This window comes from Cygnus atratus, chromosome 19 (genome assembly GCF_013377495.2).
Source record: "Cygnus atratus isolate AKBS03 ecotype Queensland, Australia chromosome 19, CAtr_DNAZoo_HiC_assembly, whole genome shotgun sequence".
Lineage (NCBI taxonomy): Eukaryota > Metazoa > Chordata > Aves > Anseriformes > Anatidae > Cygnus > Cygnus atratus.
In genome coordinates, this window is record NC_066380.1 from 6,114,505 (window position 1) to 6,128,197 (window position 13,693).

Below are 13,693 nucleotides of genomic sequence, written 5' to 3' on the forward strand. Positions count from 1 at the left end.
CCCACCCCAAAAACAATAGCTCCGTTTAAAAAAATAAATAGTGTGTATATTTCATGCTGAAGAAAAAAATAAAAAGAAAAAAAAGTCACAGAAACGATTCATTTTTGGTTTTCCCTCCCCCAAACATGACACCAGACATTGTCTCCCCCCTCCCCTGACGTAGACACGATGGTACATTCCAACCGGCAATGTGCATCTGTGTTGAAAATGAGTTTCTACTCCTGCACGGTCCCACATGCATCAGGGAGCATCCAGCTAGCTGCTAAAGCAGAGCAAAGGCTTTCAGGTTTTGGGTATGGTCCCTGCCTGTTCCTTTGGTCCATCTGTTAAAAGGCTCCTTGCTGCTCCCAGGTCTCTGCTCTTGTCTGTCTCCATCAAAATGCGCGCGCTGGTCCCCACACCTCCCGAGTCACTGGAGCTTCGTCCCCAGCTTGCGCTGTCTGTTTCTGCAACGTCAAAAGAGAGGGCAGGGTGAGGGAGCGGGCCCCAACCCTGTATCAGTGAACTGTGACAAGCCAGTGGGCAAAAGACATAATTAAAGTAAGGCTCTGCTTAGTTCCACACACAAATAAAGCTGCCCCGCTGCACTCTGCGGGCAGATCAGTCCTTCCTGCCCTTTACAGTCCCAGAACAGCCACCACGTCTTAAGTGCCCACAAACTGACATGTGGATGTGAGACTATAAACACCTGCTGGCAAAGAACGTGGGCTGGGGAGTTGAAATAATGATTTTTTTAAATGAAACGCTAATCTCAAATGCTCCCGAACAGACTCGCCTTCCGGATCTGGTAGTTAACTCACAGCCTGGTGTTTCTTTACTCCCCACTGTTCTATCCGCAGCAGCTCTCTACGTATTAGCAAATAGTAACTACACCTAACGAGTCACACCAGCTACAGCTCTTCCTCCCCTCAGATCACTCACCTCGCCTCTGCTCTTGTGACTGTATATTCAAACCACAGGATGTTAGGAATGAGGCTGGTGTCTCGGATTAAAAAGAACTCTGAAATTGGCCTGAAAACAGACAAGGGGGTGGAAAGGGGTGAAATAATTGGGCTTTTTCTCTACCTTAATTTTGATCAGCATACAAAAAACAAAACAACACAGCCACACCGCATAAATTCTTGTTCAAATTTAACATTACTTTCCTATTATCCTTCCATTTGTGAAGAAGGCTCCTTATTAAATTTCATCAAAGAAAAAATACTGTTTTTTCATTCCTTATATAACATTTCTGGACCACGTTACATTTAAATGGCTTTACAGTCTCACTCGGTTATTAAACTGATTAAGGTCTGTTATGGTTCCAAAGTTACTCTTAACCAATACTCTGCCACATCCCATAACTTTTAGTAGGGCCTTCAAACATGGTACTTAAATGTCCTTTCTCTCCTACCCATATCTGGCAAGGGTGTGTGCTTTTCGGACAGGCATACACAAGAAAACACGGAGGAACAAGTTACATAGCTACACAACAGTTAGTACGCAAAGCTGGAACAGAAGCCAGGAATTCCCATTTCTATGTGTAACACAGTTCACAGAAGTCTTAACTTTTTTTTTTTGTCAGGGATTTGTGCTTCATCTGTGTTACGGGATTATTTCAAGAAGCTCACGTAACGAGCAAAACAGTGATCCAAGAAATGCAGACTTGAAAGAATAAAACCTTCACAAAATAGAGAGACTTACCACGCAGCTATCCTTGGGAAGAGAGGAGTTAATATCTCCTGTGTGAAGGCAAACCAGGCTATGGCCATAATGCTTCCTGCCACACCTCCATATAAGACTTGGCTCCAGGTGTGGTAAAGCAAATAAACCCTGCAGTGGAAGAGAAAAGTCACCAGACAGACTTTAAAGCCAAAGGAGGCATGATTCAAGGGCTGATGTTTCACTGGACCCTCCAAAGTTCTGTAGAAGTTATCCTCCAGATGTTAGAAGTGGATGTTTTACTTAAGTTTTCATTATGAAAAAAAAGGTGTGGGGGGGAAAATTGGGAAAAAGTCTTCCCTGCTACAGCAGTTTCAGCTTAGGGCACTTCTAATTTGAGTTTAACTCAATAACCCTCCACATTCTTCTTCACATATCTTTGGATTACTGAAGAACTGCTGCCGTTGGTTCCCACAAGAGACTTCTCCAAAGCCAGCAGCAGAAAAAGTACCCCCCAAACCACCAGAGCTGGAGCTTAAAAACTTTCAAGAACAGACAGCATTTTTGCCTTGATGTTTCAGCTCTGAAGTGTGACACCACAAAGGCTGCACTACTACAGAGCAGCTACTGTGACTGCAGCCAGCCAGAAAGCTGTATTAATGATTTAAGTTATCCCTGCACAAGAGCTACATGAGTCACATTCAAAATTCTTTTCACCCATTTATCATGGCCTTTAAGATCATCTTAGCTGGCCTTCTACCTTGCACAGGCCAATGAATTTCCTCAAATTACTTTTTATTTGAATCAGACCAACCATCTTTTATGAAATTGTCCTGACAATTTTAAAAATAACCAGTAATAAGGAATCAGCTCTAGTATACAGTCAGCTGTGCCAACAGGTAATTACTTTTCTGGGGAAAACATGGCCTGATTTCTAGTTTGAATCTGTCTGGTTGCCAACCACTGGAGCTCATTATACTGTCTACTAAAGGAAAAAAAATCATCAAAACTTCATTTTCTTTGTTCATCATGTTAACGTAACTAAATCTTGCAAGTCAGACAGCTATACACATCTGTATTATCTAATGCTCAAGCAAAACAAAATCAGTTTGACCAACTGTAGCAGTCCACATGCTGCAGATGCTGGTGTGCCAAGGCATGGCGCGATGCTTTCATGATTAGTGCTGGAAAGAGGGCTAGGCAGCGAGGCTAGAGCACGGCAATGGAGCCGACGGAGACTTGGTGCAGGCTCAGCTGATCCCGGGTTCCATAAAGGCACCTGTGAAGCACCACACATGTAGCACCTTTGTTTGGGTATTTAAAGGGGCTCATGGCAACGCAGCAACCTCCGCAAAGCTCTCACTTGTACAACGCAGTCGTTGAGAATTAGATCGGAAAGGCGGGATAACAAACGGCAGGTCTGCTGGCTGTTAGAGGCCACAGCACTGTATGAGAGCATAAGACAAACAATTGCTCCATACCTACTATATGAGACTAGCAAAGCCACTGTGACGAGGCAGATGGACAGCACATGTCGCCATAGTAAATCCAGAAACCTCGCATTGTTTGTTTGGTGCATTCTGAAAGAGATGGAGAGCCATTAGCACAGTGGCAGGAAGCTGAGCAGTCCTTGTATCTATTCTCGCTATCTCCAAAACCCTAGGAAAGCTCTACTCCGAGGGATCAAGGGCAGCTCGGTATCATCCCAGCATCAATCTGTCCTGCTGGCAGCAGTTAAAGAGAAGCCAGAAAGCCATACTTCTTTCTCCAACTATTATCAGCACTCAGTGTGATGGAAGGCAGAATGCTCGCAATTACCGCAGCTGATGTGAAAGACACATGCTGAGCATATGCGACAGGGAGCAGAGACGGAGTCCTCCATCACCCACAAAGCCAGGAGGAACCGGGAGCTTTGTCTTCCTCCACGCTTGGAGCCACAAGACAGAGCCATGCCCCAGCGAGAATTTCAGGAAAGCACAGCACAGCAGAAAAAGACAGTACTCGGTACAGGAGATGGACTGCGAGGTCATGCAAGTGGGCGAGAGGTATTACCTAAAAGACTGCAGACAACCCCGCTGACGAAACCGAGTAGACACATGAGAAAGCAGCTCTTCTTTCCTCCTCCCTCCACGCCCCCCCGCCCCTTCCTTCACACTGGTGGGTCATCGTGGCTTACAAAAGCAAATCGGGAGACCTGTACCCAGACAGGCAGCAGGAGGCCCACCCCTATCCTTCCCTTTTCGGCAGTGGTAAGCACAGTCCTACGTTCAGATTCGCACAGACATGCTCCACCCGCCCTAGTTACAGATTTAATTCTGCCGCGTGCTGAAGCGGCGCGCAGCAAGGGAGCCATCTATTTGACGTGTTTCAACATACTAACAGCCAAACACCTGACAGTGAATTTTTACCTTAAATAAAGGAACAGAAATGAATAGACTGAGAAAAACCACATGAACTGGGAGTGGCTGGACGGCATCCCATATTTTGTGGTCACTGTTGAATGGGCTTCTGGGAAGAGAAGAAGAAAGAGTATGGTCAAGGTCTACTCCGTACATAGCAGCTGGAACACTCCAAAGGTGAAGCCAAACCACTCCACCAGTCTGTGCACACGAGTTCACAGGACACATCTCTGCCAGCCTTCTTACACCCAAACATCCAAAGCCAACGCGAGGCAAAGGGGAAAGTGCCCTCCAACACCCCACAATTATCATTCCACTCGAAAGGAACCAACACCGTGACGCCGACGGGCCATACCATACCTTCACAAGGCCGTGGCTCCCGGATAACGTTTTTTATTAACCAGTTCACTCCCTCGTTGAATGCCAGCCCTCCCAAGAAAGAGATCTGTGAAGGCAAGACAACTGCGTCATCCTATTTAAAATATCCATCTACTTACCAGGCTCCCTCTGTTAAGAAAACCCCAAACCGTGCATTTCTATTTTTCATCTACTAGACTTGTAACCAACAGCTTCACCATTCTCTAGCAGAGGAAGAAAAGCATTTATTTTTCAGCCTGCTTTGTGTATCTGGCACCACGTTGCGTACACACAGCTTTTCAGCAGATGATTCACAAAGACAGACAAAAATGACACCGTACAGCAACAACATTTGTATGTTCCCATCGGCAAGCGCAGAAAGCGAAGTGTCCTGACAGGGCAGGTTTCTAGGGGTTGTCTTTCACTGCCGACCAACAGGGGGAGCACACACCCTGTTATTCGGGTAACCAGCCAAAAGAAAAAACTTTTTAGGTTTTCTCTTTTCCCTCTACGAATGTTTTTTTCATCCTGAAGCTCCTGTAAATGAAGTCACGTTCTGAGCTGAGACAGCCTGCTAGCATTTGTTTTCGCTGTCACTCCACAGTCCATCCACCTCCCCTAAACTAGTCCCGCTGCTGTGACCGAATTCCCAGCTGGTGACGATCCTCTGACTCCTTCACACTCGGTCCCATTGCGGATGAAGCAATTTTCCGCCCTGTGCCCTGAGCTACGGGTTAGGCTGCTGCAAGCCAGCTGGCGCCTCACCCCGGCTCAGCGAGGACTTCTCCATGAACTGGGAACCAACCTCGACGCTTGCCACATCACCACCATCCATAACAAGCTGGGTACTCAAAAACCCACGAGTTTGTGATGAGTTACTCTAGCTTATTCTCCTGGGCTGACAAAAAACCCTTTGGACTGCCTAGAATTAACAGCTGCCTCTCTAGCTAGCAGCAGTTTAGAACCTACAAGTCCCATTCCCAGGTCCCTTGGGCCACTGGTTCCCATGACACCACGGCCTCGTATTGGAGATGTGCTGCCAAAAGCCTTTTGCTGGCCCCGTTTTATCTGTTCACTGAGGGCAAACGTCAGAAGTTTATACCTCCTGAAGGGAATTTAGCCCTGACACTGATTCCCAACTACCTGGCAGAGCAGGCAAAGCATTATGCATTAAAAGAGTCCCTCGTTGCTCCCTGGGACAGAAGCAAGAACCAATTCTGTCCCTGCTGTTCAACGCGCAGCTGGGAAGCAGCCCTTACAGGTAGATCCACTCCCTTGGGAATTTGTAGGTTCTATTTTGGACCCCATTTCGTGCCTCAGTACGGTTCAAAGAAAGCACATCCTACTGAATTACAGACACTGTTTCCTGCATACCCTGCCCAGCTCACAAAACCCACTGATGCTGGGATCCTGCCGGATCTAGGGACAAGGCAGAAATAGTATTTCCCACCCTGCAACAGCATTCTTCAGTTTCTCAGACATCTCCCGTCGATGTTTGTAGACAGCTAACGCCCAAAATACACCACAGAGTAACAGAACGTCAGCAAAGACTTAACCTGTTACAAGTGACAGGGTCTCCTGCTGCTGACAGGAGATCACCTTACCTAAGCTAGCTCTTTCAAACAAAAAGAAGTGTAAATAGAGGAGCAGCGAGCCATAAATGAACAGATTTCTGTCATAAGGAGAAGCTGGAAGGGAGAGGAGGACTCACCGTGTGAAGCTCTCTCTTGAATATGATGAGCGTTACAAAGCCAACAATTATGAATATCGGACCAAGGCTCAAATAAGCTAAAAGCTGACCCGAGAAATCACCTAGGGAAACAAACGAGAGAAACAAGTCAGCTGGAACTTGTACCTGCCACCAGGCCAGTTGGTGCCCGGGTCGCTGAGAGCACTGCAGCCGGGCTCCGTTCCGCACTGAGCGCTGCTTGAGCCCAACGGGAACCGAGGCAAGAACGGCAGCAGTGCTCACGTGTGGCTTTCAAAGGCAGCGGGGAGAGGACCTCGAGATTACCGCCAGCCAGTTTACAGCAGTGACCACGGGTGTGGGCCCGGGGTCGCTGTAACCCAGCACGAGCACATGCTGCTGCGGCAGGGGCGGCTCCTTCCCTCCCCTTCGTTCACATCACCTCTCCCTGCCCCGACAGTTACCAGCAAACACTCCCCAAACAAATCCTTCCCTGCTACCTTCCTAAAGCGGGTTCCTTTTCAGCTGGATCAGCTCCCTAATCTGTCTCACCATGTGTCTGCACCAACACTGGCATTAGCAGCACGGGGAGGAAATAAATAGCTAAACATTGCAGGAGATGAAAGAGGAGAGGGGAAAAAAAAAAAAAAAGGAGACTGCTTTTTACCAGCAGCCCACTTGTACCATACAGGAGTGCCTTTGGGCCCCCACCCCGACCAGCAAGCGTCCAGCCATCCCCAGGGAGAACTGGGGAGCAGTGCCGGGACCTCCCAAGAGGACATGAGGCACCTCAAACCCACCGCTTTATCCTCCACTGTCACAGAGGCAGGAGGAGGCGAACATCAGTAAAGAGTTTCAGCCCAAGCCTCTCCTGTCTCTGTTCCCTGAAAAAGGACACTCAGAAGTATTTGGAGGGAAGATGTCAGCACAAACTCTGAGGAAACAAATGACCAAATCACTTTGCTCCGAGCTCAGCAACTCACGACCAGGAGAGAGACCGCAGAGAACCTTTAACCACACCGCCGCTGCAACAGATGCCGAGCGAACCCGGTGGGCAGCTTAGGAGACGGGGGCTTCCCACGCTGCTTCTCACAACCCCATTTTCTTCATCCCACCGCCGAACACAAAAGGACGAGCCCCCCCACGTAAAATTATCCTTCCTCCCTCCTCGCAGAAAGGGAGCGGGACGGGACGGTGCTGCGAGGCTGAGCTGCGGACACACTCCTTGATCAACTCCTCCCCGGCCCATGCGCCCCTTCTCAAATGGCTCTTGGCACAGCAGACTTTAACCTCAGCCTCTGAGCACGGCAAGCGGGGAAAAAAAAAAAAGGCATTGCACTGCTACAAAGTTCACGCCGCTGCTGTTATTGCCACATAGCTGTGGTTGCATCAGGTACGGCACGCAGATTCCTCTTCCGTTCCAGGCTGCATTAGATTTGGGTACCGGCAGCACCAAGGGGATCTCGGGGTAGTTTTAGTTCACAACCCTGGGGAAATTAGGAGGAATCGGAGGACGAAACCCCAAGAATAGCAGGTTTTCGCTGGAGCGTGATCATATTTTGTTTTTAAGGTGAGAAGTGTTGGAAGACCCTGGACTGGGAACTTTTCTTCCACCCTACGGCCAGTTTGCCCTGCGTCAGGCAGGCTCCGCGCACCGTCACGGCGCAACAGCAACACACTGCCCCTACATCCACTGCGTGTTCGCCTTACTGCCCAGCTGCCCAGCCACGGCGAATCGAGCCCCTTACGGCTCTGCATCAATCCCAAGCACTCCGCGAAACAAAACCTGTCTCAAATGAAGAGGAAATTCACGATCAGACAATCCAAAGCACCCCGAAAGCTTCAGGAGTGTTTCCCGCAGCCTGAGTTCCCGTGGCATCGGTGAGAGATTTCCGCACCGAGGCGCCAGCGTGGTTCAGGTCGTCCACGCTGCTAATCCACGGTACGCAAAGACTTTGGTCTTTAAGACCAGGACGTGATTTTGTCAGGCAATAACCAACCCAAATCAGTTATCCTCTAGGAGGGCTCTACGACTGGCACAGATGGTGGAAGAACGTATAAGGAGGCAGTCTTTAATTTAAATAGCATCGGCAACATCCAGCTCCAGGTCCTCCATCACGTTACCATCTAGCACACCCAGTAAATCCCGCCCCAGACTTCAGCGGCACACGTCCCTCACTCGAACCGAGCCCAGGAGCAGAAACCATCGCCCCCGACACCGCCTGCAGGCAGAGCGCCGCGTCCTTTACTCGGGCAGCCACAACTCTGCACACCGTAACTCCCCAAACATTTCAGCTGTCCGTTTGAAACGGAACAGAGGTGGCACTAATAATATTTCAGATTACTGTAGCCAGCAGCAACCAAACACAACCGCGTTCTGAAGCTGCTTTTTCTGGGTGAGGAGGCAAATAAGCAGCCGTGCATTAACTGGAGGCTCAGCTCTGCCCTGGGAACTCCACCAGGGACTCACTAACACCATAAACGTGCTCTGACCACTGCACGGCGCTCCCGCAGCCCCGGAGGTGGTGCCTTGGGTCACTTCTGTCCACCCTCCCACTCCACGTGCTCGCAGACCTCTTCCCAGGGAACCGGGAATTGCAGGAGCGCTGCCAGCTCTAAGTCCGCTCAGACCTAGCAAGCAGGTTCCCCTTTACCCTTCTATACAGGTATTTTTTTCTTCATTTTGCTTCAGCTTGAGAATAGAAAGAAATTCCTACAACAAGAGCAGAGCCCACCGAAAGCACCAGAACCTTTGGAAATTGCAAGAGAAAAATCTGTTTACGGTCTGGGTTGGTTTTTTTTGTTTTACTTTTGCTTATTTAAAGTCCTGCCTTCCCTGGGCATTATTTGGGGATGAAGATGCAAAGCAGAGAACCTAACCACCTCATTTTAGGGATTCGAGAGAGAAACGGATGAAACAGCATCCGCAGATCAGAAGCACGCTGCTTCTTCAGCCTCCATTCAGCATCTACTTCTGCTCTAATTCAACATTTTACCCAGCGTTCTTTCAAGGGAAACATGCAAGGTTTACCACACCAGCTTAACCTGTACACAACAGAAATATGAATCAACAGCACTAACCACATCCTACCACAAGATCTGGCATTACCACCGCCGCCGCTTCCTACCGAAACATCTATTTGCGGCGCTGTCGCTGGCCGTATGTTCTGTCGAGATGCACGCGCGCGAGGTGCACAGACAAGGACAGCGCTATTTCGTTTTACACGTGTTTACACCAGCAGGTACTCCTGATGGATCGTCATTTCCTCTCCTTGCACGTATCCTGATATCACGAGCTGGGGAACAACAAAAATAGCTTCAGGAAGCTTTAAATTCCAGCACACGGCGCGCAGACGTGAAGCTTCTGCTGGAAGATTAAACACACGACACAGCACTGAAGAAGCCAAACAAGTGAGCTTCTTTCTACAGATATTGCCGAGGTGTGAAACGAGCCCCAGCTGGGCAGCCAGCACCCCGAGCAGAAGTCGCAGCAGGGGCTGGCAGACCAGCCGTTAGCAGAGGACCGCAGGCTGATGCCGAACAGCCAAGAACTGAGCACGAAATACACGCACAGAGCGAGCACCTTTGCTCTGACACATCATTTCTCTCATCGGCTGATGGTGCACGCTTGCCTCTCCAGCTCTGCCTCATCTTAGAGATCCTTCAACACGTGAGGAAGATTCTGTCGCCCTGCAGAGAAGGGGTTTGCCTCTCCAGGGTTCTCTCCTTGCAGAGTTTGTCCGACGTGAGAAGGCTCAGAAGGTCGCAGAGCTTTAAGAATCCCAGCTGCGCTGAAGAGAGGAGGGTTTTTTTCCTCCAAATAATAATAAAAAACAAACAGAGCAGGAACTCGGTGTCTCTCCAGTGAAACTCACCCTACAGACAGGAAGTCCCTGAAGATGAGTTTCAAGTCTGCAACACAAAGTCATCCCAGGCAAAGTAATGCATACGGGAAAAAACAACCCTAATTACACAGACACGGTGATGGGACTTAGGTTTGCTGTTTAAAAAAAAATAAAGTAATCTCTGGCTTTGTGTAAGCACAATACCTCCAGAGCAGCATCCAATGCTCTGCAGCAATAAGCCAAGAAGAACATTTTTAAGAGCTGAACAAAAGTCACTGTTACAGCACTACAACAAATTTATTACGCGATTCTTGTCGCACCATCTGAAAAAGGAGCAATAAACACAGGAAAGGCAAATAGAAAGTAGACAAAGATAGCAGGAATGGAACAGCAGCCGTTCAGAAAATATCGAGTAACTCAGATTTTCAGCTGAAAAGGGAAAAATAAGAATACAGCAGTTCTGTAAGATCATGAATGATATGGGGAAACAGACAGCAAACGTTTGTCACCTCTCACTGAACACAAAATAGAGAGCGTTCAGTGAAATTACTGAGCAGCGGACTTAAAAGCAGAAAAGAAACACCATTAAATTACAAAGCTCAGTGCCAACGGTAGAGATCCAAAGCGGAAATAGGTTCAAAGAGCAATTAGCCACATTCGGAGTATGGCTTTTACATACCCATAAAGGGCATAACAATCCTGATGCCATCACCAGCTCATTACTGGAAAACAGACAGAAGCAGCATTATCCCTGCCCACCTAGTGCCAGAGGCCCGACACCATGCCAAATCTCACAAAAAAGCACAGTTGCTGCTAAGAAAAGCACCAGGACCGACCGCTCCCAAAAGTGAGAGCATTTTTAAAGACCACCCTCTTCAGCAGCATGGTTTAATGCACTGTCAGGTAATGCTGCATTGATAGTTTCTTCTCTCCAAGCTTGATTTTTGACACGTTCTATCAATAATTTTCCAGTTCCATCTCAAAAACACTGCTCAGAGCACTTGCAGGCAACTCCACCACAGCGTTTATCTGCTGTTTCTCAGCTGATCTCGCTCAAAGCTGACATTGCAGAAAGCCCCGAAGACCGAGCAGCCAAGCAAGCGCTAAGGATGGGTGCTTGGAGTGCCTGAAATACCACGACCGACAAGGGAACGCCAGACGGAGACAGGAAGGACGAGCACCCTCCTGGAGGCACCTGTCCCTTCCACAATCACAAGCAGAAGCCCGAGAACAGGGCTTCATCTGTCAGACAGAAATCAGCACTGACTGATTTTCAGCTGGTCGCAGCAAAAGCGCCCGTCGCTCGAGGCAGATGAAAGCAGGAACAAAACCCATTCTGCACTGCAAGACTTCCAAGATTTTAAGAGCCAGTCGCCACAGCAGCTCAGCAGCCTCAGGGACCGGCCAAGAGGCAGCGAGTTCACCACACAGCCGCGTGTGTCATGCCGAGACGGTTTAATAATTGATGTCAGTAAAAGCAGGATCTATTTCTCATTCCATCCCTCTCTATTAGCACGGGGTTACATTAATTCCACTGTACCGAGCATACTGCCAACATCGTTATTTTATAAATGTATTATCTAGCAGCTTTATGGACTTGGACAAAAGCCCTACACAGACAGGACACAAACAGCTTTCTAAATAAAGTTAGAGCGCTCTCCCCAGATCCAGGCAGAAGTATCAGACCTACCATCTTGCTGCAACTCATTTTTCTAGACGAAGGTAAATTAAGACTCTTTTGTACCTCCAGCTGTTTTAATTTTTAGCCTTTTTTCTCCATTTTACGGGCTTCCAGCATCACGTATTCTATCCAAGCCAAACACAACGCTCCGTAACACGTAACCCCAACCTTGGTGGTGATTTACCTGCCCTACACAGTTACCTTCTGTGTTGGCCTGTATACAAGCAGTGAACGCAGAGAGAAAATAATCAACTTGTCACATTCTTTAAGACCTGACAGACAACCCTCGTGCAGCGAAGCCTGCAGACTTCCAGCACCCTCGCTTCCCAAACCAACCCAACAAATAGCACGTAAGACGCACCGTGTCTAACACCAGGTTTAAATAAAGACATAAGAGGAATCTACCAGCATTACAAGAAAGATTATTCCCCCTCCCCTCCTGAACTTTCACGTGAATAACTTTGAGAAGGGACAGCAGAAGATCGTACAGGGTGAGGGAAAACACAAGACAGACGAGGAAATGTCAGCGTTTCACAGAAGTGTCAGGGAAAACCCTACAAACCAGCCTTGCTGGTGGCACAGGGATTGTATTTCCTGCTCCAAAACCTTTCAGTGCCATCGTGTCCCAAGCCTCGTGGCTAAAGCAGTACTTTTGATCCCGGAGACCCCTGAGGGCTTTGTGCTTCTGAGGGCAGCTTCCACAGGAGCTGAAGCCCAGCTACGGAGGCAAAGGGCACGGAGCAGCGCTTTATGGAGGGTGAGGGAGCAGCAAGGAGCATTAACCCCAGATTCGGGTTCCGACCAGCCAGGACCCGCACCTCACAGGCTGATTTTTCTCTACTTTCCGGCAAAAAGCCGCCAAAAGCACCCGGTCCGCAGCCTGCCCCCACAGCAGCACCGCACGAGGCGCCTCAACAGGAGCTCCCCAAGACCACCAGCACCACTGAGACAGCTGTGGCGGCCGCTCCAGGGCGGGTAAGGCCTCGCCCTCCCACGCCATGTCCCCGTGTCGCCATGTCGCCGACAGGCAGCGCCATGAGGACGCCCCCCCCCCCCCAGCCCCTCAGCCCCCGGGGCACGGCGCCCCTCACAGTGCGCATGCGCAGCGCCCCGTTCTCCTCCCCCCCTCCCCAAACGGCGGCTCACTATCTGGCAGCGCCCCCCATCGCGCAAGCGCGCCCCGCCGCCTCCGGCTATCAGCTCAATGGCTCACTATTTCGCAGCGACCGGCCCGGCTCTCTCTGAGGGGGGGGAGTCGCAGGGCGCCGCTGATGGGAGCGGCGCGGCGGGGGGGGGTGGCGCGGGGCTTTACCTGCCGGGTACTCGACGTGGGTGAGGGAGAGCGGCCGCCACGGAGCGGGGAGCGAGCACTCGCCGACTGCGGCCATCTTACCCGGATACCGGGCCGGGGCCGCCGCAGCCAATCGCCGCGGACTTAAGGGGCGGCGCGACCAATGGGCGGGGGAGGCCAGAGTGGCGGCCCAATGGCGTTAAGCGGCAGGTGAGGCGCCGGCCAACCCGCGGGCAGCCAATTAAAAATCCAAGCCGGGGAGCGGCGGGGCCAATAGGCTGCTAGTAGCGGTGGCCAATGGGAGGGGGGCGCAGGTAGCAGTGAAGCCAATCGGGAGAAAGGCGGGCCTCATCTTCTTTCCTCATTGGACGAGGGAGCGATGCAGATTAGCCAATCAGCGGCTGTCGTTGCCGCCTGCTCTTAGCCAATGGGCTGCTGTGCTGGGGGGATGGCGGGGGGCTGAGGAAGGGGCTCGGGGGGCGCCCAAAATGGCCGCCGCCGCGTGAGGGGTGGGGGCTGGCACGGTGAGGGGCCGCTGCCTCACCTGGGTCGCCTGCCACCGGGAACCGGCCAACAAATAAGAGACAAATCGCCCTCCTCTCTACGGTGGGGAAAAGATAAGTTTTTAAAAGGTAACGGTTCGTTTTTACAGGGCTGTTGGCGGTAGCTGAGCGTAACGGTTCTGTCCTCACAGGAGGGCAGGGGATGAAGCAAAGCGCTGCTGGAAAGGTGGGGGCTGGAAAGAAAGGGGGTGGTCAGAGCCACGGCTCCTGTAGAGCTCTGTAAACGAGC

At 50.3% G+C, this 13,693-nt stretch overlaps 1 protein-coding gene across 2 annotated transcripts; it reads right to left on the reverse strand.

The window, feature by feature from the left end:
• Window positions 1-85: 85 nt before the first annotated feature.
• On the reverse strand, window positions 86-13,034 carry DOLPP1 (dolichyldiphosphatase 1). Of its 2 annotated transcripts, XM_035555039.2 has the most exons (8): window positions 12,923-13,034; window positions 6,109-6,209; window positions 4,401-4,485; window positions 4,050-4,149; window positions 3,123-3,221; window positions 1,684-1,812; window positions 922-1,011; window positions 86-446 (listed from the first exon to the last, which is right to left on the reverse strand). In XM_035555039.2, exons 1-8 carry the CDS (start codon window positions 12,996-12,998, stop codon window positions 410-412), a joined length of 717 nt encoding a protein of 238 aa, XP_035410932.1. In that variant the 5' UTR covers window positions 12,999-13,034; the 3' UTR covers window positions 86-409. The 2 variants fall into 2 exon arrangements, with proteins under 2 accessions (XP_035410932.1, XP_035410933.1); XM_035555040.2 differs by lacking the exon at window positions 3,123-3,221 and having other exon boundaries at window positions 12,923-13,021.
• Between the last annotated feature and the right edge of the window lie 659 nt (window positions 13,035-13,693).

Bases quoted from the DNA above. Each gene is read 5' to 3' on its own strand.
- DOLPP1 (XM_035555039.2), bottom strand. From the start codon at position 12,998: ATGGCCGCAGTCGGCGAGTGCTCGCTCCCCGCTCCGTGGCGGCCGCTC. The intron at 1,813-3,122 runs GTATGGAGCAAT...CTTCCACTGCAG, and splicing joins TTGCTAGTCTCATATAGTAG to GGTTTATTTGCTTTACCACA. The intron at 447-921 runs GTGAGTGATCTG...TTGACGTTGCAG, and splicing joins GTCACAAGAGCAGAGGCGAG to AAACAGACAGCGCAAGCTGG.